The sequence below is a fragment of the Pogoniulus pusillus genome, chromosome Z, assembly GCF_015220805.1.
Source record: "Pogoniulus pusillus isolate bPogPus1 chromosome Z, bPogPus1.pri, whole genome shotgun sequence".
Taxonomy (NCBI): domain Eukaryota; kingdom Metazoa; phylum Chordata; class Aves; order Piciformes; family Lybiidae; genus Pogoniulus; species Pogoniulus pusillus.
In genome coordinates this window covers 50,189,723-50,213,978 of record NC_087309.1, presented here as the reverse complement: position 1 = coordinate 50,213,978, position 24,256 = coordinate 50,189,723, and the positions used below count along the sequence as shown (strand labels likewise).

The 24,256-nt window shown below is 45.4% G+C and overlaps 1 protein-coding gene and 1 long non-coding RNA gene across 2 annotated transcripts; both read right to left on the bottom strand.

Annotated features, from left to right (window-relative positions):
• Positions 1-345: 345 nt before the first annotated feature.
• Positions 346-5,612, bottom strand: OTP (orthopedia homeobox; the record flags this gene model as incomplete). Its single annotated transcript, XM_064176329.1, has 2 exons — positions 346-1,413; positions 5,157-5,612. Coding segments are annotated over 2 exons (987 nt in total), but the record flags the coding sequence as incomplete, so codon positions are not given.
• An 8,308-nt stretch (positions 5,613-13,920) lies between these two features.
• On the bottom strand, positions 13,921-17,791 carry LOC135173251 (uncharacterized). Its single transcript, XR_010301278.1, has 2 exons — positions 17,631-17,791; positions 13,921-16,717 (listed from the first exon to the last, which is right to left on the bottom strand). It is a non-coding gene; the product is annotated as an uncharacterized LOC135173251 (long non-coding RNA).
• Between the last annotated feature and the right edge of the window lie 6,465 nt (positions 17,792-24,256).

Below are 24,256 nucleotides of genomic sequence, written 5' to 3'. Positions count from 1 at the left end.
GGGCCGGGCCGGGCCGGGCCGGGCCAGGCGGGGCGGGGGCCGCGGCGGCGCTTCCGCCGGCGGCAGCGGAAGATGCAGGAGGGACAATAGCAGCAGAAACGTAAATAAATGCGTAAAAAAAGGTAGGGCGGATCTGCAACTCAACCGTCACGAAATCAAAGGTCCGAAAAAGGGAGTGCTCTTGCTTACATTTTCTTTTTATCTCCCCTATGTGTTTTACTTCTACAAAAAAGAAACTTTATTTTTGTTCTTCTCTCTCCCCCTCCCCCCCCCCCCCCCCCCCCCCCCCCCGCGTTTCTTTCTCCTCTCTCACTTATAAATGCTTTATCAAAACGGATTTGATTCTCTCTGGGGTCTCCGTACCGTCCCACTGACCCGCGCGCCCGCCCTCCGACGGCGCCCTCGCAGCTGAGGGGACCGGCGGCGGGTGGCTGCTCTTAAAATAAACCACAAAAAATTAAGGAAACGAAACCAAGATGCCTTTTTTGTTTGGTTGGGTTTTTTTCATGCCAGGCCGGGAGTCCGGCGGGAGCGCCGAGTGGTGGCGGGGAAGGGAAGCAGGGCCAGCCGCGGGGAGGCCCCGAGCCCCTCCGCCGCAGTGGAGAGGCGGTTGCCGAGCAGGCCGGGCCAGTTGGAGTGGAGGAGATGCGCGGGTCAGCGCAGTGATTTAAATGGGGTCAGAGGGACTGAGGGGAGGGAAGGCAGGGGTCTCGGCCCACAGACCAGTCCCTTCGCGTCTGATTTCAGATCCTGAGTCGACTCCCTGGAAAGTCAGGTGGGGGAAGGCGGGGAGCCGGGGCGGGCCGGGGCAAACGGGCGAGGCAGGAGCACGGAACAAGGTGACGACGGCGGCGGCGTTGGCGCGGGGCGAGGCGACAGCCATTAGGTGAAGCTCATGGAGACTGTGTGCTCTAGTGCTTTGCGGCGAAGGGAGGCGATGCTGGTTCCCCGCCACACGTCGCTGCTGTCAGGGGAGCTGCAGAGCTGGGGCGAGCCCGTCACGTTACTGGGGCCGGGCAGAGAGGCGGGCACCATGCCGGGGAAGGCGGGCTGGTAGAGGTGTGACTGCAGCCCGGCGCCGTTGGAGCCCGCCAGGCTGTTGGAGAGGCCCATGGAGTTGGGCGGCGGCCCTGCTGCCAGGCTGCACTGCGAGAGGGACTGTGCCATGGCCTGCTGCCGGCCCAGCGCCGGCGGCAGTGGCAGCTGCGACACGCCCGGCATGGCAGCCGCGGCCCAGCGCGTATCGTTGGCGTGGAAGGAGCAGAGGCTGTCGCCCATGGCGGCGGCGGCTGCGGCGGCGGCCGAGGGGAACTGCGGCAGTCCCGGCGTCGGCAGCAGCGTTCCCGGAGCGCGGAAGACATTGGTGGTCTTCTTGCGCTTCTTCCACTTGGCCCGACGATTCTGGAACCAGACCTGCGGACGGTGGGCAGCGACACGTACTGTTAGCCACGTCCCGCCCGCCGTGTGGCTGGAGTACGGCTCAGTGCAACGGGAGCCGGTACCCCTCGCCCAACCTCCGCCCTGTCCCCCGTCTCTTCCCCCAGCCGTTGTCTCTCCCACGGCCGCACTTCACACCCGCAGCTCCACGGGTGTCCCCGTCACGGGTTAACGAAACCGCTGGAACTTTTAAAAGAACCGGTCAATGCGTCCATCCCGGGACTGAACCACCTGCAGCCTCCCTTGCCTCGAGGGGAACTCCAAGAAAGGAGCCTGATCTCCTCCCTACAAGTCTCAGTAACACAAGCAAACCAAAACCGACAAGCCCACGGCTCAAGACTTTGCGTGGAAGAGCTCCCGATCCGCCTCCAGCCCAGACCCGGGCCGTACCCACCGCCTGGTGCTGCCTAGCCCCAGGGTAGAGCCATACCGCCCGCATTTGGGTGTTTTAAAAAATAATAATATTTTTAAATAAAATTGCTGTAAGTAAGCTGCTGCTCGTGGTGCTGCCAGCACCGCTGCGAAGGCATCTAAGGGAGTTGTTAACGAGGGAAAAAACGGGTCCACTTGAAACCCGGAGGAGCCACAGTGCCTGGGCTTGTGGAATGGAGTCCGTGGATTCGTGCTGCACACTCAGAATGAAAACACGGGCGCCTATTACTGGGAATGAGCAGCCGTTAAGGAGCTAAATATTACATGAATAATCGAAAAATCGCGTTCAGTTTTGTTTTAGGGTTAATAGTTAAATTGCAGCTACAAAATCTTTTTATGTTTCATGGTTTACTGGTGGTGTAAAGAATCTCCATCAGGTCTGATCACCTCAGCTCATAGCTACGCTGCATATGCTTTTAAAATGTGAATGTTTCCAGTTGAAAACTAGTGCATGACAGATTAAAACGCAGTGAAAACCTAGGGGAGATTTTGAAAAGGCACACATGACAACTCTAGAATTTTATTAACCAGAAATGTTTGCCAACTTTGAATCTCTTTTAAAATACAACTAGCCTCTGAAAATTATTAATACAACAGTGAGAATCTAATGGAGGTTGGAATCTAAAAATCTGTCTTGATGGTGTCTGCTGTTACAGTAATACAGACATACTGTAAATGTATTTTAAAATATATAGCCCATTTAATTCTCTAGCTATAAATGGGTTAGAGAGAAGGAAGGGGAGACAGTATCACTTTTGGTTTTCTTACTTTTTTTAAAACTTTTTTTCTTTTTTTTTTCCCCAGGAGCTGAAGCTTTATGAAGATCTCATTGGAATCCAGCAGATGATTAATGTGAAGATTTGGTAGGAAATCTGGAGAGCTGTATTAAAGCTCAGATCTCAGGTTCATTTCGATCAGCCAGCCGTGAACTCTGAGCTGAATTCATTACACTTTAATAGTGCTGGGAGAGGAAGAAAATGCAATTTCTCATTCCATTAGAAAACTAGAAAATACTCTCAGCTTGTCCCCTATTAAGATGTGGCAGGTGACGGGACCATTGTGGGGGACACGGTCAATGGAATTACAGCACATTATTTTTGTTCGTATAAAATATTGAAAGCCAAGCCTGACTGTGCTGAAGTTATTTCACTGATTTGGTTTTTATGTAAATAAAATATTGAAAGTTAATTAATCCATGCTAGAGACTAATGATTATGCTTATTATATTGCATTTGATCGCATAATTTGCATGATTCTCGCATTGCTGCTTAATAAGCCATTCGAGGTTATAAATAATTCTGAAATTGGTTTCTAATAATGGCATGCTATAAAAAGAATGGTTTTATTACAGCAGCCTGAAAAGCAGAGCAATATGAAATGTGGAATTGGACTCCTGTTTAAGCACCAGCCACTTTAATAATTATTTAAATGTATCATATGCATTAAAAACAGATCTAAAATGAGGAAAGTGGTGATTTATCCTAGCATCTAAAACACTTAAAAACATATACAGCTGCTATAAATTAACTATTTGGAGGATTTCTTGAATCAGTGTGGAGCCCACATACTGCAAGGAATGTGTAGGCAATCTGTTAACTATAAAGAACACTGTGAAGTACTCGTTTAAGAACATAAACCAATTACTATTTAATTTAAATTTGGTCAAGGAGCAATGATACATTAGATTGTGGAGTAAATAAATTAAATAAATTATTTTGCCTTAGATTACATAATGTTAATCATTTTGAAGTGTTAATTAAGAAGGTTATGTTGATCTGATTACTTTTTAAACTACGAAACATTATTGTAAAAAATATTTAAACTGCCACTCTATTAAACTGTTTTTATCAGCAGTTTAAAGCTATTAGAATTGGTTTAAGATTATGCTGAAGCCATTAAAACACTTTGTCTTTCTTCCTACGAATTTCTTTGATGTGCTGTTAAAAAATAACTATTTCCATTTTATATTTTATATTTTACTTAATTTACCATACTCCTAATATTGAAATTGGTATCATTAACCTTTGGGAAACCTAATAAAGTTTAATAGACCTCGTTTTCTTTTTTCATAGAGTCAGTTGTCCAATTATATTTTATTTGTGAATCTAATTTCTTTTTTAATTTAAACTAATTATAGTTCTTTGTAGGCTAAGTCAAATTGTTTCACTTTCTAAAGGCAGACGTGCATATTCTGTCATATTCGTGAATGAAGTCAGTTTCTGTTCATAAAGATGTTCATTTAGTGATTTCCTTTGACGTGTCTATATTTAGCTGAGGAGTCTAGCCTTGCTGAGAGTGATTTTGAACACTGGCTGTAGCAAAGTGCAGTGACATGGCCAGTGTGCTGTGCTAAGTGGGGTTTCACATTCTACAAGTGCAGGCTTTCTTTCCTCAGAAGGGGTTTGCCCAGAAAGTCGCTAAAATATCCTTCCACTTAGAAAAGCTGCATCTGAGCAGTCTAGCAGTTGGATCCATCTGGCCTTTCTCCAAATTTCGTTTACATTTGTTTGCCTAAATAGTTTTTATGTGCCTGGATACATATATATATATATGTGTGTGTGTGTGTGTGTGTGTGTGTGTACTTAAAGTTACTCGCTAACGCGCCCTCCCCAGGCATTATAAAAGCCAATATAGGGAAACTCCGAGTGCAGACACAAGTGCATTTTAACCAAGTGCCTTTTTACAGCCTGTGTACTTTCCTTCACCCCTCACCCCGACCCTCTTGACAGTGGGCTCCCGAGGACGCCTCCTCCGGGCAGCACCATGGACAGCTGCCCCACGGACCGCCTGGCTGAGCAGGGGCAGCACCCTGGACAGCAGCCTCGCGCCCCTGCGCCGCCGCCGAACCCTCACGGGGGAATGTAGTCTATTCCCCGGCGGCTCCGGCTGTACTCTTAAAGCTGAGCTATTGCGAGGACTGAGACTCTCCGCTTCCGAGCTGTGCCTCCCCGGGCTCTTTCTTGCCCCACGTTGGGCCGTGGGGTGGAGGAAGATGCGTCCGCGATGCTCTAGCAACCACCGAGCTGTAGGCGGCTAGGAGACAAGGGTACAGCCCTAGGGGATAGCATTGCGGAAAGGCGGGGGGGGGGGGGGGGGGGGGGGGAAGGGGGGGAGAGTTTCGAGACTTCTTGACCAAACCGTTCCATTTACGGGTAGATGTCCTCCCCCACCGCCGAACAGGCTTGAAAGCACCCACCCACCCTCTCTCGGCGTGCCTGGCCGCGCCACCGGCCGTCGGTGAACCTGACGAAGAGGCCATCGGGCGCGGCAAGGGCGGCTGCTCATACCTGCACTCGGGACTCGGTGAGGCCGATGCGCAGTGCTAGCTCTTCTCGCATGAAGATGTCTGGGTAGTGGGTCTTGGCGAAGCTCCTCTCCAGCTCGTTGAGCTGCGCCGGAGTGAAGCGGGTGCGGTGCCGCTTCTGCTTCTGCTGCCCCTGCTGCTGCCCAGCCTGGCTGGGGTTCTGGCCCCCTTGCTGGCCTTGCTGCTTGTCGGGGTCTTTGGAGCTGACGGCTAAGGAGCTGGGGTTGGATCCCACCGTTGTGATGTCTTCTCCCGGCAGCAGGGTGGTCCCTTCCACCGTGTCCGAGTTGGGAGCCATGTCTCCTGGGTGTCCCCCCGGATCCGAGCCCCCTACACCCAGCCGACACTTCACCGCCTCCCGGTGTCCCAGCAGCTCGGCTGCATCTTTCATCCCTGCAGAAGCAAAGGAGCCGCGGTCACTCCCCTGAAGCCGGGCATATATCCATCAGAGTCGCTTTCCAGCGCACCGAGCCGGCGAGGGGCATTCACACATCGCCACCGCCTTCGCCCCACTGTCCCCTAGCCGCCCTCCGGCCTCGCAGACCGGTTCGGCTCGCCGGGCCATTGGCCCGGTGAGCCCGGGCGAAGGAAAGAAAACTTTACACTGAGCAGCTCCTTTCCTGCTTAAATAACTAGCTCCCTGCCGGGCCTTCCCCTACGAGACCAAGGGAAGGAAAGGGGATGAGAGCAATTTTTACTGGATACAGATTGTTTTTTTCCAGTGAGGCTAGTAAAAGAAAGATTGAGAGGAAGAAACTCAAACCGCCCTGCCGCCGGGAGCGTTACCTCGCCGACAGATTTGCGGACACTTCGGTCACCCTGGCCAATCTTTTTCCTCTCCTCCCTCCACTCCTCTAAACAAACGCGTAAATAACCATAAACAGGTAGATACATATATTTCTATTTTTAGAGAAGCAAAAGGAGAGGAAAGCGAGCAGACGAGCAGGAACAGACCACCCAGAACTCCTCCGTAAATATCATCGAGCTCATCTGTCCTAAAATAATAATAATAAGCATCACAGTATAATATGTAGATATGTATATAAGACTACAAAGAAAGAAATCAAATGATCCACAACTCGCTGTAGATCTACACACTCTGTAGGTTTCTCTCCCTCTTTTTTTTTTTTTAATGTTAAATCAAATTAAACTTTAATACAGTACAATTACTTTTAAAGGAATTAGCCCATTTAGATCACATTAAGGTAAAATAAGGAACAAATTGTCAATTTCCTGCCCCGGCTTCCTCCCCGCTCGCCGCCGCCGCCAGTGCAGCTTCCGCGGAGCGGGGGGGTGCTGGTGGAAACTCACCGAGACGGGCGTCCAGGAGGTCGGCGTGAGACAGCATCGCGCACCGCTCCAGGGCGAAGGCTGTTCCCCCCCAAATTTTAGCGGCCTTAAGTTATTTAAAATAGATATAAGATATAAGAGATATATATAGATAGATATAGATCGCCTAAATGAAAGAAAATTCGGTGTGTGGTTAAAAAGGGGGTCTCTTGCATTATAATGTCCTTTAGAGAGACGGGGAGGTGCTTAACACTTCAATGAACCCGTGAGCAGCGCGGCGCGGGGACCAATCAGGAGGGCAGCCTGCAAATGTCAGCGCCCGGAGCGCCCCGCTCCGCCCGCCCGCCGCCGCCCCGGCCTCCCGCCGCCCCGGCCCGACCCGCACCGCCGCTCCCTTCCCCTGCTCCGCTCGCCCTCACCACCCTGCTTCCAGCTCTCCCCCTCTCTTCCAAATGCACATTTGCCACCCGCTCCTGCTCCGGGTCACCCATGATTATTGTGTTTTCTTCTTCTTCTTCTTCTTCTTTTTTTTTTTTTTTTTTTTTTAATACCTTCTCAAAGCTCACCCTTGGACCTGGTCAGGCTCCCAGGGGTGGTTCGCAAGTCCAGCGCCCACTGGGATGGGGGGTGTAAGCAAGTCAGCACGGACAGTTGAACGGCGCGGCTCTGGGGCAGGCAGTGCTAGTCACTCTTACCGGCCACCTGGGGTAGCAGGGTCAGGGGCTGTGGCGGAGACCGCGGTTCGACTCTTACCCACAAGCTGTCACCGGGCCCCGAAGGCTGCAGGGCGGCAAGGAAAGAAGAAACTTGCGCGAATTTCCGCGACGGCCCGAGCTGCACAGCCTCTCCCGGCCCCGATGGTTCTCCGCCGCCCTGTCCCGGCCCCGCTCGGCGCAGTAGCACACTGTGGAACGGGGAAGGCAGTACTATCCGCCTGAGGAGCGCTGCCTCCCTGGCCGGGGGTCTCGAAGCTCATAAACCCCGTTTTTTTCTGGTAAACTTTCCAATTTCGGGTAGCTTACAGTATAAAGCAGTAAATAAATTTAAACAGTTTTTATTTTCCTCTTGAATATGTTAAACTACTTGAACAATTTAAAGTGCTTTGCACAAGTGAAGCGAACCATTTCTAATGTTCTGATTTTTCAAAGCCAGCCAACAACAAAGTTTAGATTAGTAATATATTTCTAACCAGAGTAATTTTCAAGATCATTAGGCATTTATGTAATTAGTGCCAAATCTATAAGCTTTTATTACGATTATTAGAGTAAAATCAGTATAAATTTGTACTAATTTACTACTGTTTAGACTTGGCTGTCAAGCCAAGAGGTTCTTATTGTAAATGATAACTGAGGAAATTAAGTGCAAAATTCTGTACCATTTCTGATCCGCTCCTAAACAATCCGTTTCAATTGTATTTGTAACAGAACATAATGCCCTTTTAAAGTTATTTGACTTGTATTTTTATTTGCAAAACAAGAAAAATATCCTCTACTCGGGCAGAATGAAAACTGATATTTACTACTTCCAACTTGATTAACATTGATTTTTAATTCAAAAGTGATGCAATTAAGATTATTCATTTAGTGCAAATAAAGCTTCCACCAAAAAGGGAGCCAAGCGAAGTTTGTGTTAAATAATACAGTGCAATTGTTTGGTTTTGTTTGGTTGGTTTTGGGGGGGGGGGACCGTTTTGGTTGCCCCCCCTTCCCCCCCCCCCCCCCCCCCCCCATCCAATTGACTTACACAACACACTGTAAATACTGCATGCGAACAGATGCAAGAGTAGTTTTGTTTGCAGCTCAGACGCAGAGGGGTTTCGGCAGCGACAGAACAAGGAGACAAAGGGACCGGCCGACCGATCTCTAGGGCAGTTTTGCTGCATTTTTACTCCCCCACACACCCTCCTCCCTGCTCAGGCTACACTGATTCGCTTCTGAGACGGGCTGTTGCAATGAACCTGGGTGCCCGGGAATGGCCGCTAAGGGCAGAGATAAAGACTCGGAGATGGGCCACAATTTAGCTGAAGAAAGATGGAGGTGGAGTGGGAGTTTCAGGATTTTTTTTTTTTTTAACGGGTTGGACTGGGAAAGGCGGAGATGTCTCATCTCTTTTGCCTTTTTTTTTTTTTCCCCTTTAAAAACTACTGTCTACGTGAGGCTCTAGGGCAGCAGCAGAATCCTCAGCGGTGAAAATTCCCGAGAGTCGACCCCCGGCCGACAGCCGGGACCTGCAGAGCGGAGCCCACGGAGCAACCGGCGGGGAGTTGGCTAGGGCCTCAAGGTGCAGCGGGGCTCGCAGCGTTCCGCGGCACCGGCGGGTTCGGCCTGGCCTGACGCTAGGGTTCCGCGAGCGGTCAGAACGCTGCCTACTTGTTTGGGATTCAGCTTCAGCTGTAGCTGCTTGCGAAAATGTACCGGCGGCGCAGGTGCCTGCAGCCGGCTGCTGCCGAGCGTGCTAGGGGAAGGATGGCACGGTGTGCGCGTGCAGCTACTCGGGGTTGTTGTGTGTTTCAGGTCGATAAATAAATGTGTAATAGTTAATGTGCAGACACATCAGAGTAATAACAATGGGATGAAATCAAAGGATTATCAATCTCTGTTAGTAACTGCTGAATAACAATGTTGCAGTGTGATTGATAGCGCGCTTCATTTTATGACTTTTCTATTGCTCTTGATTTTTATAGCAGTATAAACAAACTAAATCATTTCTTCCTAGACTTCAGGGCGCAATCGTTTTAAGAGAAAGAGGGAAATCAAGGAAGGAAATCTGCGAGGGAGAAAAGAGCGGGCAGTACTGACACTTAAGCATGTCAGAGAGAAAATGACAACGGGGCATATGTAAAATGTCCTAATCACATTCCGTTTCCACGCACTCCTGTTTTGTCAAGTGCCCGAATTCACCTGGGCAGTGTCGGAGTTGTATTTACAAAGATTTTATTCCCCGTCATCTTTCCATTTTCCAAATGTAGCCAGAAAACTGCCAGTCATGCCCATTCCCTGTTACGATTTACGGTATTCCCCACATGATCATAGGAACCGAGGTTCCTAACAAGCAAAAGCTTTAGCACAATGGCCCAAAAATCTTCAGAGTGACACGAGTGTCTTCAGAAATCACTTCAGAGCAAAGTAAAAGGATTTTCTATGACGGATCCAGTGATTTTTCCTCAATAAATAGGTTTTAGATTGTTACACACACGTAGAACTGGAACAAAGGGAACTACCAGAAAATATATTGGTTGCCCGTAATAAAATTTATTTAGACAGTTTACTTCTCATAAAAAATAAAGATTGAATTCGTACAGGAGCGCCTGCCAAGGGGATAGGCACTGGGAGATCATCTCCCCCCACAACTTCTATTCCTTTGCCATGTCATCCTTGCCCTTCCCTTCCCAGTGGGCCTGATCCTGGGGTCCCGGCCAGGGCCGGCTCCCCATTCCTTCTGCCCCGCTCCTGCTATCCACGCTGACCAGTCCACCCGCGTAAGGGCCGCGGGAATGGGGTGTGCCGTGTTTGGGAGCTGTATCACCCTAATTCTCTAGCGCCATGACCCTAGGAAGAAGGGCCAGAGAACTTTCCACCCCCAGAACTCCTCCCCTCCCAATCCCTGCTAAACTCAACCCCTGATTGAATACGGCTGTAATATAAACAAGTCTATTTAAACAATTATGCTCTGAATTAGGAACAGAACCTTCTTTTATCAGAATAATTATATTTGGAGCGAGAAACACGATAAAATAAGGTTAAACTGCTAAAGTCAGCAGGGTGGCTTGGCGTAAATGGCTGATAAGGTTTGTAATTTGATATTTTATTTATGTATTTATTGAGCATCCATCCAGTTAAGAAGACTGCCGTATGCAGAGCACCGTAATTGCTTTTTACACTTAGCAACGCTCCCGGCGTTTATCAAACGTAACTTTTGGTTGCCTGGCTTGTTCGCGTGGCATTTCCCCCCCCCCCCCCCCGCTCCGTTTCCAGACAGTAGTGCTGAAATATCGGATATTATTATTCACATTCCCACTCCTCTGTGCTGCATTGTAACATTGTTCTCTTTAATGAGAAGCGCCTCCCTCAGTAATTAACGACCTCACATTTCCCTATTTTCTTGCGTGATGAAAAGAATCAATTTTAATTCATTGTAAATTACAGCTATGCTTTTGAGTGTTACTTGCTTACAGAAACCAAATCAAGTAACATAGGCTCTTGTTTTCTTTTCTGCATCGGCATACCCTAAGCTCAAATGACAAATCAAACTATATCCTTTCGTTAGGAGTAATCTGGAGTTAAGAAATGGAAAAACATAAACACGAGTTATTTCAATCAACCCCTTCGAAAATACTTCTTTAGAAATGAAGGACAAGGCTGCCAGTAGCTACAACACCAAATTTATTTATTCTAGTCAAAGCTAGATCATTGCTGCTTTATGACATTAGGCTGCAAGCATCATTTTGTAGCTGCAATAAATACACTTATTTGAAGGCAACTTTATGAAGTTTAAAAGGCAGCCGAGGCGAGACCGACCGCAGCTGCTCAGAATCGCGGCCGTCAGGTGTGCCGAAAACAGCCTTCCTAAGGCAGCAGGGAGAGCTCGGGTCTCCTGTCATCTTTGCCCAAAGCCGGTTAAGGACAACGTTTCACCATTTGCTTATTTATCGAAATATCTGCTCCACGCTCTGGCCGAGCCAAAGTCGCGCCTCTGGCTGTCTCCACGCCGGCAGGCTGCGGGGAAGCAACCGGCAGCCAAGCGGCTGCTTCAGATTGAAAGGATGGCTTCTATCAATTAATTTTCATCAGAACTATGACAACCAGTCTTTTATAGGGAGAAAGCTATTTTAATATAAAGGTATGCCTGACACCCTCCCACCCGTCCAAATGCAAACTCTTGACATACAAAAGTCACCTGCCCTCTCCCTCCAGCTTTATATGCACGTATGTATGCATGTAGAGGCTTCTGGCATCACGTTGAACTCATCAACTCAAAACCGCGGAACTCAAGCGTAACGCACCGTGCTGCGGCTTAAGCAGTTGGACAGGAATTACCGGGGCTGCCCTGAAGGCGAAAGGAAAGCCAGTATAGGGCATTTTTCAAATACATTTCTGTTTAGGGGAAAAGCATCCTTCCAGGAAGATTCTTTCTACTAAGGAATTTATTTACTACCTACCCATATTATTAAAACCCGAAATCTCCCTATCTGGCTAGATAAATAAACCGCCAGGCATACCAGTGGAAGAATATATACTAGAGAATGACGTGGATGTAGTATTTAACTTTCTCCCTTTTGAGGCCGTAGTTTTAATCTCTTCAATTACATAGGTGGTATATAGTAACAAGGAATATACATATTTGGTTTGTATGTGTTAAGTTGGCTGCTTTTCTGATTTCTATTTACTCAAGATAAATAATCATGTATCAGTTATTCAGTTAGGTGACAAGTATAGTAATTGGAATAAAAAGAAAACATCTCATCCTTATCTCTTCCTATAACTAGATATAGTGCTAATAAGACTGCATCAATCTTATCTGGCAAATAAATAAAATAGACAAACAAACAAATTCGCCTCCAACAAGTTAATGTGGTGTATCTGAGTGGAAAGTAGATATTTTCACGCATTCTGGAGATGAGGAGTGACTTTTAATAAAATCACAAGAAAAACAAATGTAATTCTGTAAGCAATTTCAGAGCTCAGCCATCTCTCTCTCGTGCTGTTACTTAGCATTCTCCAGACGTCCTAACCTTTTCTTTTAAAAACCAGTTAGTTCCAGAAATATGACTGTCACTCAATCTAGGACCTTTCGATCCACCTTCCTTTATTATTTTGGGGGCAATTCTAGAGGTAATATGGCTTATTTTACAAGGATGATTTTTGTTGACTTTCTTCTTTCCCCTCCCTCCCTCTCTCTTTCCCTTCCCCTCTTGCCCGAGCGCGGCTAATTCGGGGCGTCTATATTCACTCAATTAGAGAAATCTAAAGAGAAAATCGATCTTCCATCTGCAGAAATGCCAGCTTAACAAATTAGATTCTTGTTTCGTGCAGGTGATTTGGTGACAGTCGGGGAATTAGAAGTAATAAGTTGTTGTGTTTGAGACCACCTCCCCGGCCCCGGCCCTCCGCCCTGCTCCTAGTCAGGCCCTGCCAGGGGATCGGCGCGCCCGCGCCCGCTTCGGCGTCTCCTCCTCCGGCCGGGCAGGCGAACAGCCACCACCACCGCATCTCCCGCTGTAATTAGTGCTGCTGCCCTCCATGTGGGCTCGATTAAACCGTGATTTAGCCGAAAGAAATATAATTATGGCTGCAAATAAAATAATCAGCATTGAAGAGCGATTTCCTTAATGAGATGGAGCGGTTGCACGTCACGGAGTAAAGGGGTCTCATTAAGAGGTGGTAATGAGGCTTGGGTGAATATTGGGAGTCGCACAAAATATCTAAACTGCTGCGAAAACCCAGCGCTATGTTCCCGCTCCCGGCTGGGATGCAGCCGCCGGCGCTGTCTGCGGAGGGCAGCGGCGCAGCGACCCAGAGACCCTCGTCTGACGGCAGCAGCGATCCCTCTTGTCTTCCTGGCGCCGCCGGCCCGGGCCTGCCAACTCTCAGCCCGCCCGCCAGAGGACGGGCGCCTACGGACAGTTGCACTCTCCTCGCCCGCGGGCAGCGTCTGGAGACGGGCGTTTTTAACGTGGATAATTTTAAAAAGAAACATTGTCGCAGCCATTTTTAACGAGGAAACGCTGAACGCCTAGCGGCCCACTCCGCCTGCACACCCAGCCGCTACACCCGGCGCTCGCCGCAGCCTCCTCGCGTAGCCCGCAGGAAGCCTCGACCATCGCCATTCCTTTGCAGTGCACTGCCACCGACCCTTACAGCCGGCGCCCCAGGGAGCTGCGCCGACCTCGCGGCCGCGGGTTTACAAGGGGCCGCGGGCAGCGCACGGCTCGGGGCCAGCCGGGCGCAAAACAAAAGGCAAAATCTGTGAGAACGTAAACTAACTTCCACCAAAGCAACCAAGCAGGGATGAACGGCAGAGCCCGGAAAGCACATTAGATCTAAAACGACTAATTAAAAAAAATTAATCACAGCTCGCCGACAAAGGAGCACAGGGGCGGCTGCTCCACCCTTCGCCGGCCACAGGCGCGAAGCCGCCAAGATGGCCGCCCCGCCTGCCGCGCATGCGCTGCGCAGCGCTGAGCAGGAGCTGAGTGGACTGCGGGAGGGACCAGAGTGGGGGCAGGTGGTAGGAGGGCCTCAGTGTACCGGTGGAGGAATGGTTCCAGTGAAACCACCGGACGTAGGGGTGTCGCGGCACTCTGGGACTGCATGAAAGGGTGCTGCCGGGCGAGATCTTCAACAAGGAAAGGAAGTGGGATGATAGGTTGCCTCATGTTCCCTGGGGAAGTAAGATACTGGATCTTGCTCTGCGACAGGAGGAAGGTGTCATAAATAACAGGCATAAACTGGCGTTCATGTAAGTTAAGGCTTTTAATAGAGTTGCAGGAATCAAGCAATGTACAGGCCTGGGTGCGTGGGGAGGCTCTGCACACCCTTTGCCTCCAGTTTTCTCTTTTTATGCCCTGTTCTATTACATATTCATTACTACTTCTAAGAAAAGGTTGAGTTTTCCTTATCAGTTTTAGGAATGGGAGTTGTCTCTTCCATGTATGTCTCTTTTTATCTGGTGGTTCCTCTGGTGGTCTTCAGTGATAAAGTAAGGGGTCTTCCTCAAGTGTCCTTTCCATGAACTCCAAACTCCTTTGTATTCCTCTGTTTGCTCATGCAAAAAGGTTGTCTCTTCCACATGCCTCCCTCCTCCACCAATCTCTCTAGTTACTTATTACTGTTATCTTAAGCCTATTGCATACCTTTGAGATGGTGGTGCAAGGAGGAGTGCAGCTCTATTCAAAATCCCCCTTCCTCCCTGTCTGTGACCTCTTGCAATGAATTGATCGGATCAAACATGTATTTCTCACAGAGGGATTGTTTTACTTTTGTTCCAAGCTTTGTGGTTTTGTTTTTAATAGTGTAAAGTTGGTCATGTCTTGGTGTTTTGCCATCTAATCAAGAAAAATGGCTTGCATATGAAATACTAAAATAAAGGCCAAGGTATTTTTCTTTCTTTGTTTATGCTCTCAGTAACTTAAGGAGGAGATGGAATCTACATTTTGTTCTCATTATCACCAAAACCATTTCACCTTTCAGCCCAATAATCCAGAAGAGATGGTAAAGGTCAAGTTTCTTGATTAGGAAAAAGGTCTCTGTGACATTAGCAAAAAAAAGTGCTGTAAGGCTGTGCTCAGCGGTGAGCTGCAGGTGGCCTCCAGGTTGAAGGCTTGCCCTGTGCTTTCATCACACATTTATATTCTTTCCTTCTGACTGGCTACCTCTGTGTTTTCAGTATATTTGTATATGTCGAGTGTTTTGTAATCTTAAGCTATTCCACATCTTACGTCTATGTTGTTTCAAACAGCGGGATGTTTGTCTCCCAGTTTTGGTACTTTGTAGACAAATGATGAAGGTGTGCTAGGCCCAAGCAGACTAGTTCAGAGTATCCCATTGGTAATGGTTGTGTTTGTGACCACAAACATGCTTGAGCTAAGGGGACAGTTCTCTTAAGATTGTCATTTGTTTATTTCCTGCCAGGAGACAAAAAAAAAAAAGGAAACAAAAAGCAACAAAACCTTTTGGGTTTTTGGATGATTGGTTCTGTCAGAGAAAATGGCAACTTGTGTTTAAATTAATTTTAAAAATCAGAATTCTCAGGAGGTTCTGCTGCTGGCCAAAAAGAGGTAAATAATTGTTATCTAAAAAATCCCTCATTTTCAGATTTCCATTTGGGTTTAATTTTTAGATCATCTACCATTGTTTGGTTAATCTGTGTTGTTCTCTCTGCGTAGACAGAAACTCCTCCAGGCCTCTGTTCTCTGGATTAGTCTGTCATGTGGCTTATTATTTCAGTCATGGCTTACAATGTTTGACGTGACAGTCTGCAAAAAAGAAGCATCTCTGGTTTTTTAAGCTGTCATGAACGTGGGAGAGTTTTCTCATTCTCCATCTGTATTATGGAGTTATACAAACCTCAACATAAATCTTGCGTATTTCTTTGCATTTAAACCTACCTGTTCCTTCTCATCTGAAAGCACAAATTAGGTGCAGTAGTGGTTTATTGTAAGCAGAGTGCTGTGAGGGAAGCTTTGACTCAGTTACCAGAATTTTGTATCCTCTCTTGCTGGAGAAGCTACAGGACTGAAAGATATTTTTTTCTTCATGCTACATCTGAGAAGAAGGTACCAAATTTTGTAGTTGGCAGAAGGGACTTTGTGCATTTGGAGAAACAGTGTGTTTGGCAGCTGGAGTGCTGTAGAGAACAAGTATTTTATTTAGCTGTAGAATAGGGATCAGGCATGAAATTATCAGAACTTTGGAAACTCCTTTACCTCCCTTATTGAAAGTGCAACATGTACTCATGATTGTACAACTGCAAGTGTCTCACCTCTTAGTGACAAGCACTGGGGGAATGGTATTCACCTAATTAATAGAGGCTTCCAATCAACGCAGTGAAGCAGTAGCATGTCACAAGTGTTGTTAAGTGACTGACTAGGTTTACCTTCACCAGGCATAAATGAAATCTGCTCTAGATAGGTTACTTTCACCCTGAAATAGTAGCTACTGCTTGGATGGGTAAACTTGCATGAAAGCATGCCAGAGAGTAATCCTTGTAACCACAGAAAACACAAATTGTGATGGCATCTTCTAAGACAGCGCTGAAAAGAGGCATTTTGGGCCAGGAAGTTCACTCCATTGTAATTACTGCCCTTTTCACACTTACGGGGCAGTGTGGGAGTGGTTGGCAACTGGAGTTAGTACTGATTTTCTTCTTTAGTGTTGGAAGCAAGAATGGCAAGGATGATGTTATTAAAGTCCAGTTACTGAGGATGAGGAACAAGACAGTCACGTTTTGGAGTGTCCAAGTTTGGGAGGGAGCCAGAAGATAATGTTGGGCCTTGATTTGATGATTACCAACAATGACTCTCTCTGCACAGTGCTGGCCTCTCTGAATGTTAATAAAGTGCTGCTTCCTTTCTAAGCTACATCATTTACAGCTAATGAAGCAGTGAGGGGTTGCAGGAGGGAGAGCCTTGTGTAGAGGATGGTGACATGCTGGGGTAGGAAACCTCCTGCAAATGGCCTTCTTTACTTCGGATGGCTCCCAGCTGTCACTGCTCTTCTCTTCTATATTGCCTTCAGAGTGTGCCTTCCTTCTGCTCTGCAGGGGGAGAATTAGAAAGGCAGAGATAAAATAGCCCAATACAGTCAGGATAAGTGTGTTCCTTCTTGAACTCAATGTTTGAAAACAGTTGCAGGTTCCTTGGACTGCTTATTGAAATTCCTAGTGAGAATAAGAGCTCAAAGAAGGCTGGTCTATATATAAGCATTGGTAAAACTTCCCTTACCTAGTTGCAGCTCAAAAAGTAGCTGACAAAGAGATGACTTTATTAGGCCTTATACTGGCAAAGCATACTGTCCTTTGTGATCATCTTGCTCTTATTCCAATTTTAGCACAGTGTGTCTTTGTCTTGAGGTGTGCATTTGGATTAATTCTCTCTCTGGAGCCCAAGTCTTGTGCATCCAGAGTTAGTGCAACTATATGACTAGGTTATCAAGCTCTTACTTATCTTAGAATCACAGAATTGTTTCATTTGGAAAAGACATCTAAGATCATTGAGTCTCACCATCAATGTAAGACCACCATGACCATTAAACCATGTCTCAAACAGCCACGTTCACATGTTTCTTGAACCTACAGGGATAGTGACTCCACCACCTTCCTAGATAACCTCTTCTAATGCCTGACCACTCTTTCTGTAAAGAAATTTTTCCAAATATTTCATCTAAATCTCTCCTGGCACAGTTTCAGGTAATTTCCTTGTGTTCTTTCACCAGATATTAGGGAGAAGGGATCAACCCCCACCTCATTACTACTTGCTTTCTCTTTCCACCTAGGCATGTCAGATTTACCACAGTTGACAGCCTGTGTTCTAGTGCATAAGACTCAGAAAACAGAGTTTGAAAGTACCTCTTCTTAAACTTGCAATGTGTATGATCTTCCTCCTGTAAGAGAGTAATTGCTTCTGCTTGGTTAAAGGTAGTAACTATCTGTGGTACAACATACTACATACTTGTTTTTTGATGATTAATTTCTGTGCTTAAAACTGTCATGAAGTTCTGAAGCTTATGTCTTTGAGTACCAGCTTCTTAAGGATGAAATACTTCTTGCTTCTTCAGTCAAATGTAGTTTATTCAGTTCCACCAAAGAACAGAAGAAATTAGGTTGAAATAATCCCAATATCACCCCTGGGAGAACAAAACTTAAAACACTTAGGAGTTAGGTTTGTGTGGTTTTTTGGTGTGTGTTTGTGGGCTTTTTTGTATGGTTTTGTTTGTTGTTGTGTGTGGTTTAGTTTTTTTTTTGCAGGCGTTTTTGGTAAGGGGTGGCACTGTTTGGTCTTGGTTTGGGTTTTATTTGTGTAGAAGTGACGTATCTATAGGTTGAAGAGACTAACTGACGTGCTGAAGAACAAGATAAGAAACCCAAACTCCATAACCAAGTGAAACAAAACTAACCAAACAAAAAAGCAACTGCAGTGCTATTGGTAACCTAGCTTCAGTAGGGGTCTACTATTCTGTTTAGTAATTGCTCTAAAACAAAGTACAATTTGTGTCTGGTTCATTAAGCATCTCTCTAGTGTGTGAGTTTTTCTGTACCTGTGAAGCTGCAGAACATTCTTTATGTTTTCCTCTTTGGGATTCATGGGGGGATGTTAAACAAAAGTAGATTGTCTTTTTCTGTAGGACCTGTGTATAAATAGTCGCACTTCTCTTTGAAGTTAAGCTAGCTGTGAAGTGTTCGTGATCATAGGCAACTCATGATGCAATATTTGAGTAAAGCTTGATACTTGGAAGTCAAAGGAGAGAGTATTGGTCTGTCTGATTCTCCCCCCTTCCCCTCCCCCCCAGTAAAAATAGATAGGAGCCTTTCTGGAAGGTGATGTTTGGTGTAGAGGGACTAGAATCTTCTGTATATCCACAGGGTGTGCATAATCTTGGCAACACTGTCTGACCTTACATGTGTGGTGTCTTGATACTACAGAATCACAAATATATCTGTTTGGAAGAGACCTCAAGGATCATCCAGTCCAACCTTTGACCCCATACTGAAGAGTCAACATTAAACCATGTCCCTAGGTGCCAGGTCCATACACTGCTGGAACTCCTCCAGGGATGGTGACCCCACCACTGCCCTCATCAGACCATTCCAATGTTTGACAACCCTTTCAGTGAAGAAATATTTCCTAATATCCATCCTGAACCTCCCCTGGTGCAGCTTGAAACCATTTTCTCAAGTCCTGTTGTGTGACACCAAGGTGAAAAGACTGTCTCTCTCCCAAGGGATGCCATCAGCTGGTCTCCTAAACAAGTCAAAATCTGTCCTTTGGAAGTCTATTGACTACTCTCCTAACTTCACTAAGAATTGAAAACTCCACCATCTCATGGTCACTTTGCTCAAGACAGCCACCAACCTTTACATCTTGTACTAGTTCTTCTCTGTTTACAAGCAGCAAGTCTAGGAGAAAGCCATCCCTTGTTGGCTCATTCACCAGCTGTGTTAGGACATTATCTTCCATGCACTCCATGAACTACTGGGGCCTGATTCCTGTCTGCTGTACTGTGTTTCCAGCAGATATCCAGTAAGTTGAAGTTCCCAACAAGAATAAGGATTAGCAATTCCGAGACCTTCTCCAGACGCCTATAAAACACTTCATCAACCTGCTTATCCTGGTTGGGTGGTCTTTAGCAGACTGCCGTCATGATATCTGCCTCATAGGCCTTTCCACTGATTACTTGCAGGCATTCAACTCTATCATAACCATACAATAGACAGTGGAGACCTTCCCTATCATAAAGGGCCATCCCACCACCTCTCCTTCTGGGCCTGTCTCTTCCAACACGAAACTCCAGCAGTGGGATTCATCCCACCATATTTCCATCACAGCAATAATACCATAGTTTTCCTGATAGGCAAGGGCTTCGAGCTCTTCTTTCTTCTTCTGTGCATTGGCATAGATACACTTCATTTGGGGTGCCTTTTTGCAGGGTAGGGGTCTACTCTGTGCTTGATTGCTCTCATGCATCACTGAGAATACTAGCTTGTCAGTGGCCCTTACATCTTCCTTATCATGTGGCCCACAGTCCCCTGCTTCCCCTGAGATCGCAGTGGAGCCATCACACCATCCCACAACTGTTCCAGGCTTGTACAATCTAGTTCAAAGTCCTGTCAGTGAGTCCAGCCAACTCCTGTGATAAAGCCCTCTGCACTGGCATTACTGTTTTTATTGATAAAAAGATAGTTTAGTGATAGGAAGGTAGTTTAGCTTCCATGTCAGCTTTGTTCTAGGCCTCTTTAAAGAGGACATTGTCTCTCTTTTTGCTACCCATAAGAGGAATGACTGTGCCTTGAAACCCTTCATAGTTTAGCAGTGTCCCTTTTATCATATGATACTACAAAATGTTAATGATCACCTCTGGTCTCACAGCTGTCTTCTGTTCCTTTTGTTTTTGTTAGAATGCTTTTTTTTTGGGGGGGGGGAGGTGTTGGGCGTTTTGTTTTCATAGCCTTTTTTTGCATTTAGCTCTTGTTGCCAAGTGGGAACAGGTTGGCCTCCTTCCAGTTGAATATAGTCTCAATTCTGCCTGTCTGTGGAAAGAACCTGATTTCCAGTAGTGGTCAGGTGGTGTGGCCACCATTGTTCCCTCCTAGTCTCATTCATGTGTTCATATGATCACTGAGACTATAAACTCACTTGCATTTTTTTTCCTTTATTTGTACAGTCCTCAGTACAGTGAGGACTTAATACTATGGGTTTTCAGGTGCTGTCTTTGTAAAATCTCAATAAAATTTGTAAATGGACTAGGTCCGTCATCTCACTTTATGCAGGCTGCTGAGCAGTGTGTTAGTAATGTTAAGTTACTGATTTAAAATTGGTTTGACTAAGTAATATAAAGTTTTTAGCTTTTATGTGAAAATTGTTTCATTTTGATCACTTCAAATGCTTCTTTCATTCCCCCTACCAGCTTCCATGTACTGTGTCTGAGGATACATGTGGAATTTCATGGGTTTAGTGTGTATTCTCATGAGTATACATTAGCCAGAAATTTCCAGTTGATCCAATATTCCTCAGATCAGGGGGAAGCACTCTGAAAGTAGCAAAGGCAAACAAAGCACGAGTTTGAGTTGGTCTCTGGATCCTTTAGAACAAGTAACTGGTGTATTTTTTGATATCACTGTTTAAATATCAGTTTCATATATACACTTTCATTTTTAAAAGTATAAATATTGCATTTTACAACTTTTTAATGTGCTCAAATAACAATAACACTTTAAGGTCTTTTAAAAAATTGTTTAGAAGGCAGCTTGCTTTCCTCTGATGGTTAGAGTTTTTATTGCAATTTTTTTGGAAGGTGACAAAGAGTATTTTGATGTGTTCATGGAGCTGAGGTCCATCTGTAGGTATTGACCACGATAAAGCCTTTGAGGAAGAAGGTTTCTTAAGGCACTGGTTTCTCTACCAGAGTTTCCTATTTATCATCGAAGATTGCTGCTATACTCATTTACGTGGTTCTCTTTGGTACTGGCTACTGATTTTTGTGTCCCCTGCCTGTCCTGGTCAAGAGAGAGAGAAAACATAGCTTCTTGCCACTTCCACAGTGCAGATGAGTTTCCTGCATTTGGAGGAACTGCAGGAGTCAGCACATAGGAGTGTTCAGGGTCGATCTTCACCAAGGAAAGTGCATTATTGCTAAGGGTGTTTCCCCCTGCTTCTGCTGGCAGCAGGGTAATTAGGTGAAGGAGCCCTTGGTCTGGTATTTGTTCTGGCTTCTTACAAATCCTGTGGTGTGCTGGATGATACTGCTCAAGCTTTCCTTTTCCAGGTTCAGCATTTGTTCACCTTGGTACCTGGATAACTGTGTAAATGGTCTAAGAAAAGGAAACATAACACATTAGTCCTTTTGTGGTGGCATCAATTTTTATGCAAAAAAAAAAAGTTTATCTTCTGTGTTGAAAACAAGATAAAGTATAAAATTTACATATCTGATCAATTGGTACTGTCTTCATTTGCAAATGGAATCTTTTTAAAAAATATTGTAAACTCAGTCTCTTGAAAATGTATGGAAGCTGTAAAACAGCAGAAAGCCAGATTACTAAAAGCATCCAGAGGATTTTCATTTTATTTTCATAAACCAATCTACCCACTCACATCTAGCTGTGTAAACTAATTACTTTTTTTAATTAGGCAGCCTTTTTGATTGCTTATGGAGAGCTGTGGTGAAATTTGCCACTAATTATGCTAGGGCAGGAGGAAGCCTCTGGTTTGTTGGGAAGGATGGGGAAAATTTTGTTTCTGTTGAAATGGGGAGCAAGTAGTAATTGATACATAAATAATGTGCTTATTTTTTCCAATTTCAACCTATCCAGCTTCTGTTAACCTTACTAATTGAGGCTTTTTCTATGGGTCATTGGGTTTTCTCTCACATCTTCAGGAACTTCAGAACAACAAGGAGATAAAACTTCCCTTTTCCTATTAAAGGCACAGTTCATGCTGAGTGGTTTGGACTTTGGTGACATTTGCCCCAAAATGCTGGATCCTATGATATGCTAGGAAGTAACTGGCAAAGTTCAAGTGCTTTTTTTCCTCCACTGTTCAGTATACCTTTAGAAAACTGGAGGAATGTGGCACTTTCACATCCCTTGTGCCGTCTCCTCTGAAGCCCTAAGCCAGTCATTTGTGCTTACTGTGAAACCTCTGTTACAAAGTATGGACAAGGTTGCACATGGAAGACAGTGGTTCTCCTTCATTCTCTGCTGATGCTTTCCTTACAAAGAGTGGGTACTCTGAGAGATCAGATGGCAGTGGGGCTGTTAAGATGGTTAGGCCACAAACAGCCTGTTCTCTTCTCTCCCTCAAGTAGCCCCCCTACAAGTCTGTACTGCAGATGAGACGTTCAACTGAATTTGCTGCTTCCCTCCCAGATTGTTTCCAGCAAGTCTCACACTTCACTTCTGGTGTCTTGCAAGTTTCATCTTTTAGTTTTCAGCTTCAGTCCAAAAGTCTGGCTTCTCACCTTTGTCTAGGTGTGCACTTACACACAAAATAAATATGACTGACATGCATTAATATGAATAAAAAATGGCAAAATAGACAAAATCACTTCATTTGGATTTTAATCCTTTCATTCAGGAAGACCATTTTCTTTGAGTTCACTGTGTTCTAATGTCCATTGTGTGGTCTAAAATATCCGGTATGTATCAATGAAATCTGGTGCTTTGAGTGGGCTCTGGAGATCACCTCTGCAGTGTGACTTCAGCTATGTCACAAATCTTGCCTTTTCCATTTCTGGGTGACTAAAAGCATGACTTCTGCAAAGGGAAGGATGGTTTCTCCATTAGTTTGGAAAATCCTTAGAATCTTTTTTTCCTAGCATGCAAGTGTGAATTGGAATCAGGTGTTCATTTGTGTCGTGTGTGACAGAACTGTCTGGTCAAGAGAAGACCTCTAGGAGCGCATCCAACAGTTTCCCTTGGCAGTCTGTCCCAGACCTTCATTTGCCTTACTGATTATCTGAAGAGGGAGGAACTCTTCCGAGTTGCTTTTGTTATATCGTTGAGTTTGTTTTGGTTTGTGCATCTTTCTTTGTGGTGATTTCCCCTCCCATCACTGTAACTGAAGCTTACTGGATCCTAAACTTTCTGCCAAACAGAACTTTATTCTCATCCTCTGTAACTTTATATGCCCTTGGAGACTATTACCATTACCAGCCTCAGTATTCTCCAGCCCATAACATTGGGGTTTGTTCCATCTTTTCTTAGAGACTATTTTCCTGTGTCTTTCATAATTGTCACTGTCTTCTGCCCAATCTTTCTCATTTGCTCATTCCTTTAGTTGTATCTTCTAGCTGTGATAATACTTCTAGCTGTGTGAAGAAGTTCTAGCTTCCTAGTGTGAACAAATGCAAGGGCTGTTGCCAAGGTCTTGTGAGCTAGGTTGATGTCTTGCATGTTAGGCACTAAAACCCTTGCATCTCTTAAAAAATGTTGTCTAGCTTTTACTTTTTTCAGTGTTTGTGCAGGAGAAAAATTCTGCTATCATGTAAAATTTTGACAATTTCCTTATTTTTTAATTGAAATTATTTTTTAAATTGAAATTAATTAATTCTAAACGTTCTCCAATTTGTCAGAAACCCTGATTTCTAATCTCAGGTTTTAAGATACTGAACAGCCTTGTATCACTCATGCATTTAAATACACACATATTTTCTTTCACATCTTTTGCTATACAGCTCAGTTGAACAGAACTGCACCTTCTGGCATAGTCAGACCAGACAATGTTAGTAATGAATTCTTGAAAATTCTCAGTCTCACACCTGTTGTGTAATTCTTAGGATGCATATGCTAGGAATGAGTGACAGGCATTGCCCAGTAGCTAAACATTTCCCCTGATCTGAACCCTTTTACTTGCTTCAGTTAGACCAAGAAGTTCAATTTTTTTTTAATTCCCCCTCCTTAAAAGAATGTTTTGAGCTGTTGCTGCTGGAGGGAGAAGCTTCTGCCTGTGCTTTTCAAGCCATTTTTTTGACTGTAAAACAGAGCTGAAGGTTTCTTAGAAGAGGAAGTTGGTTGCCAAAATAGTATGTATAGAAATACTGAAGTGCTGTATGGGATTTTGTTTGCAGCTGTTGTTTGGGTGGG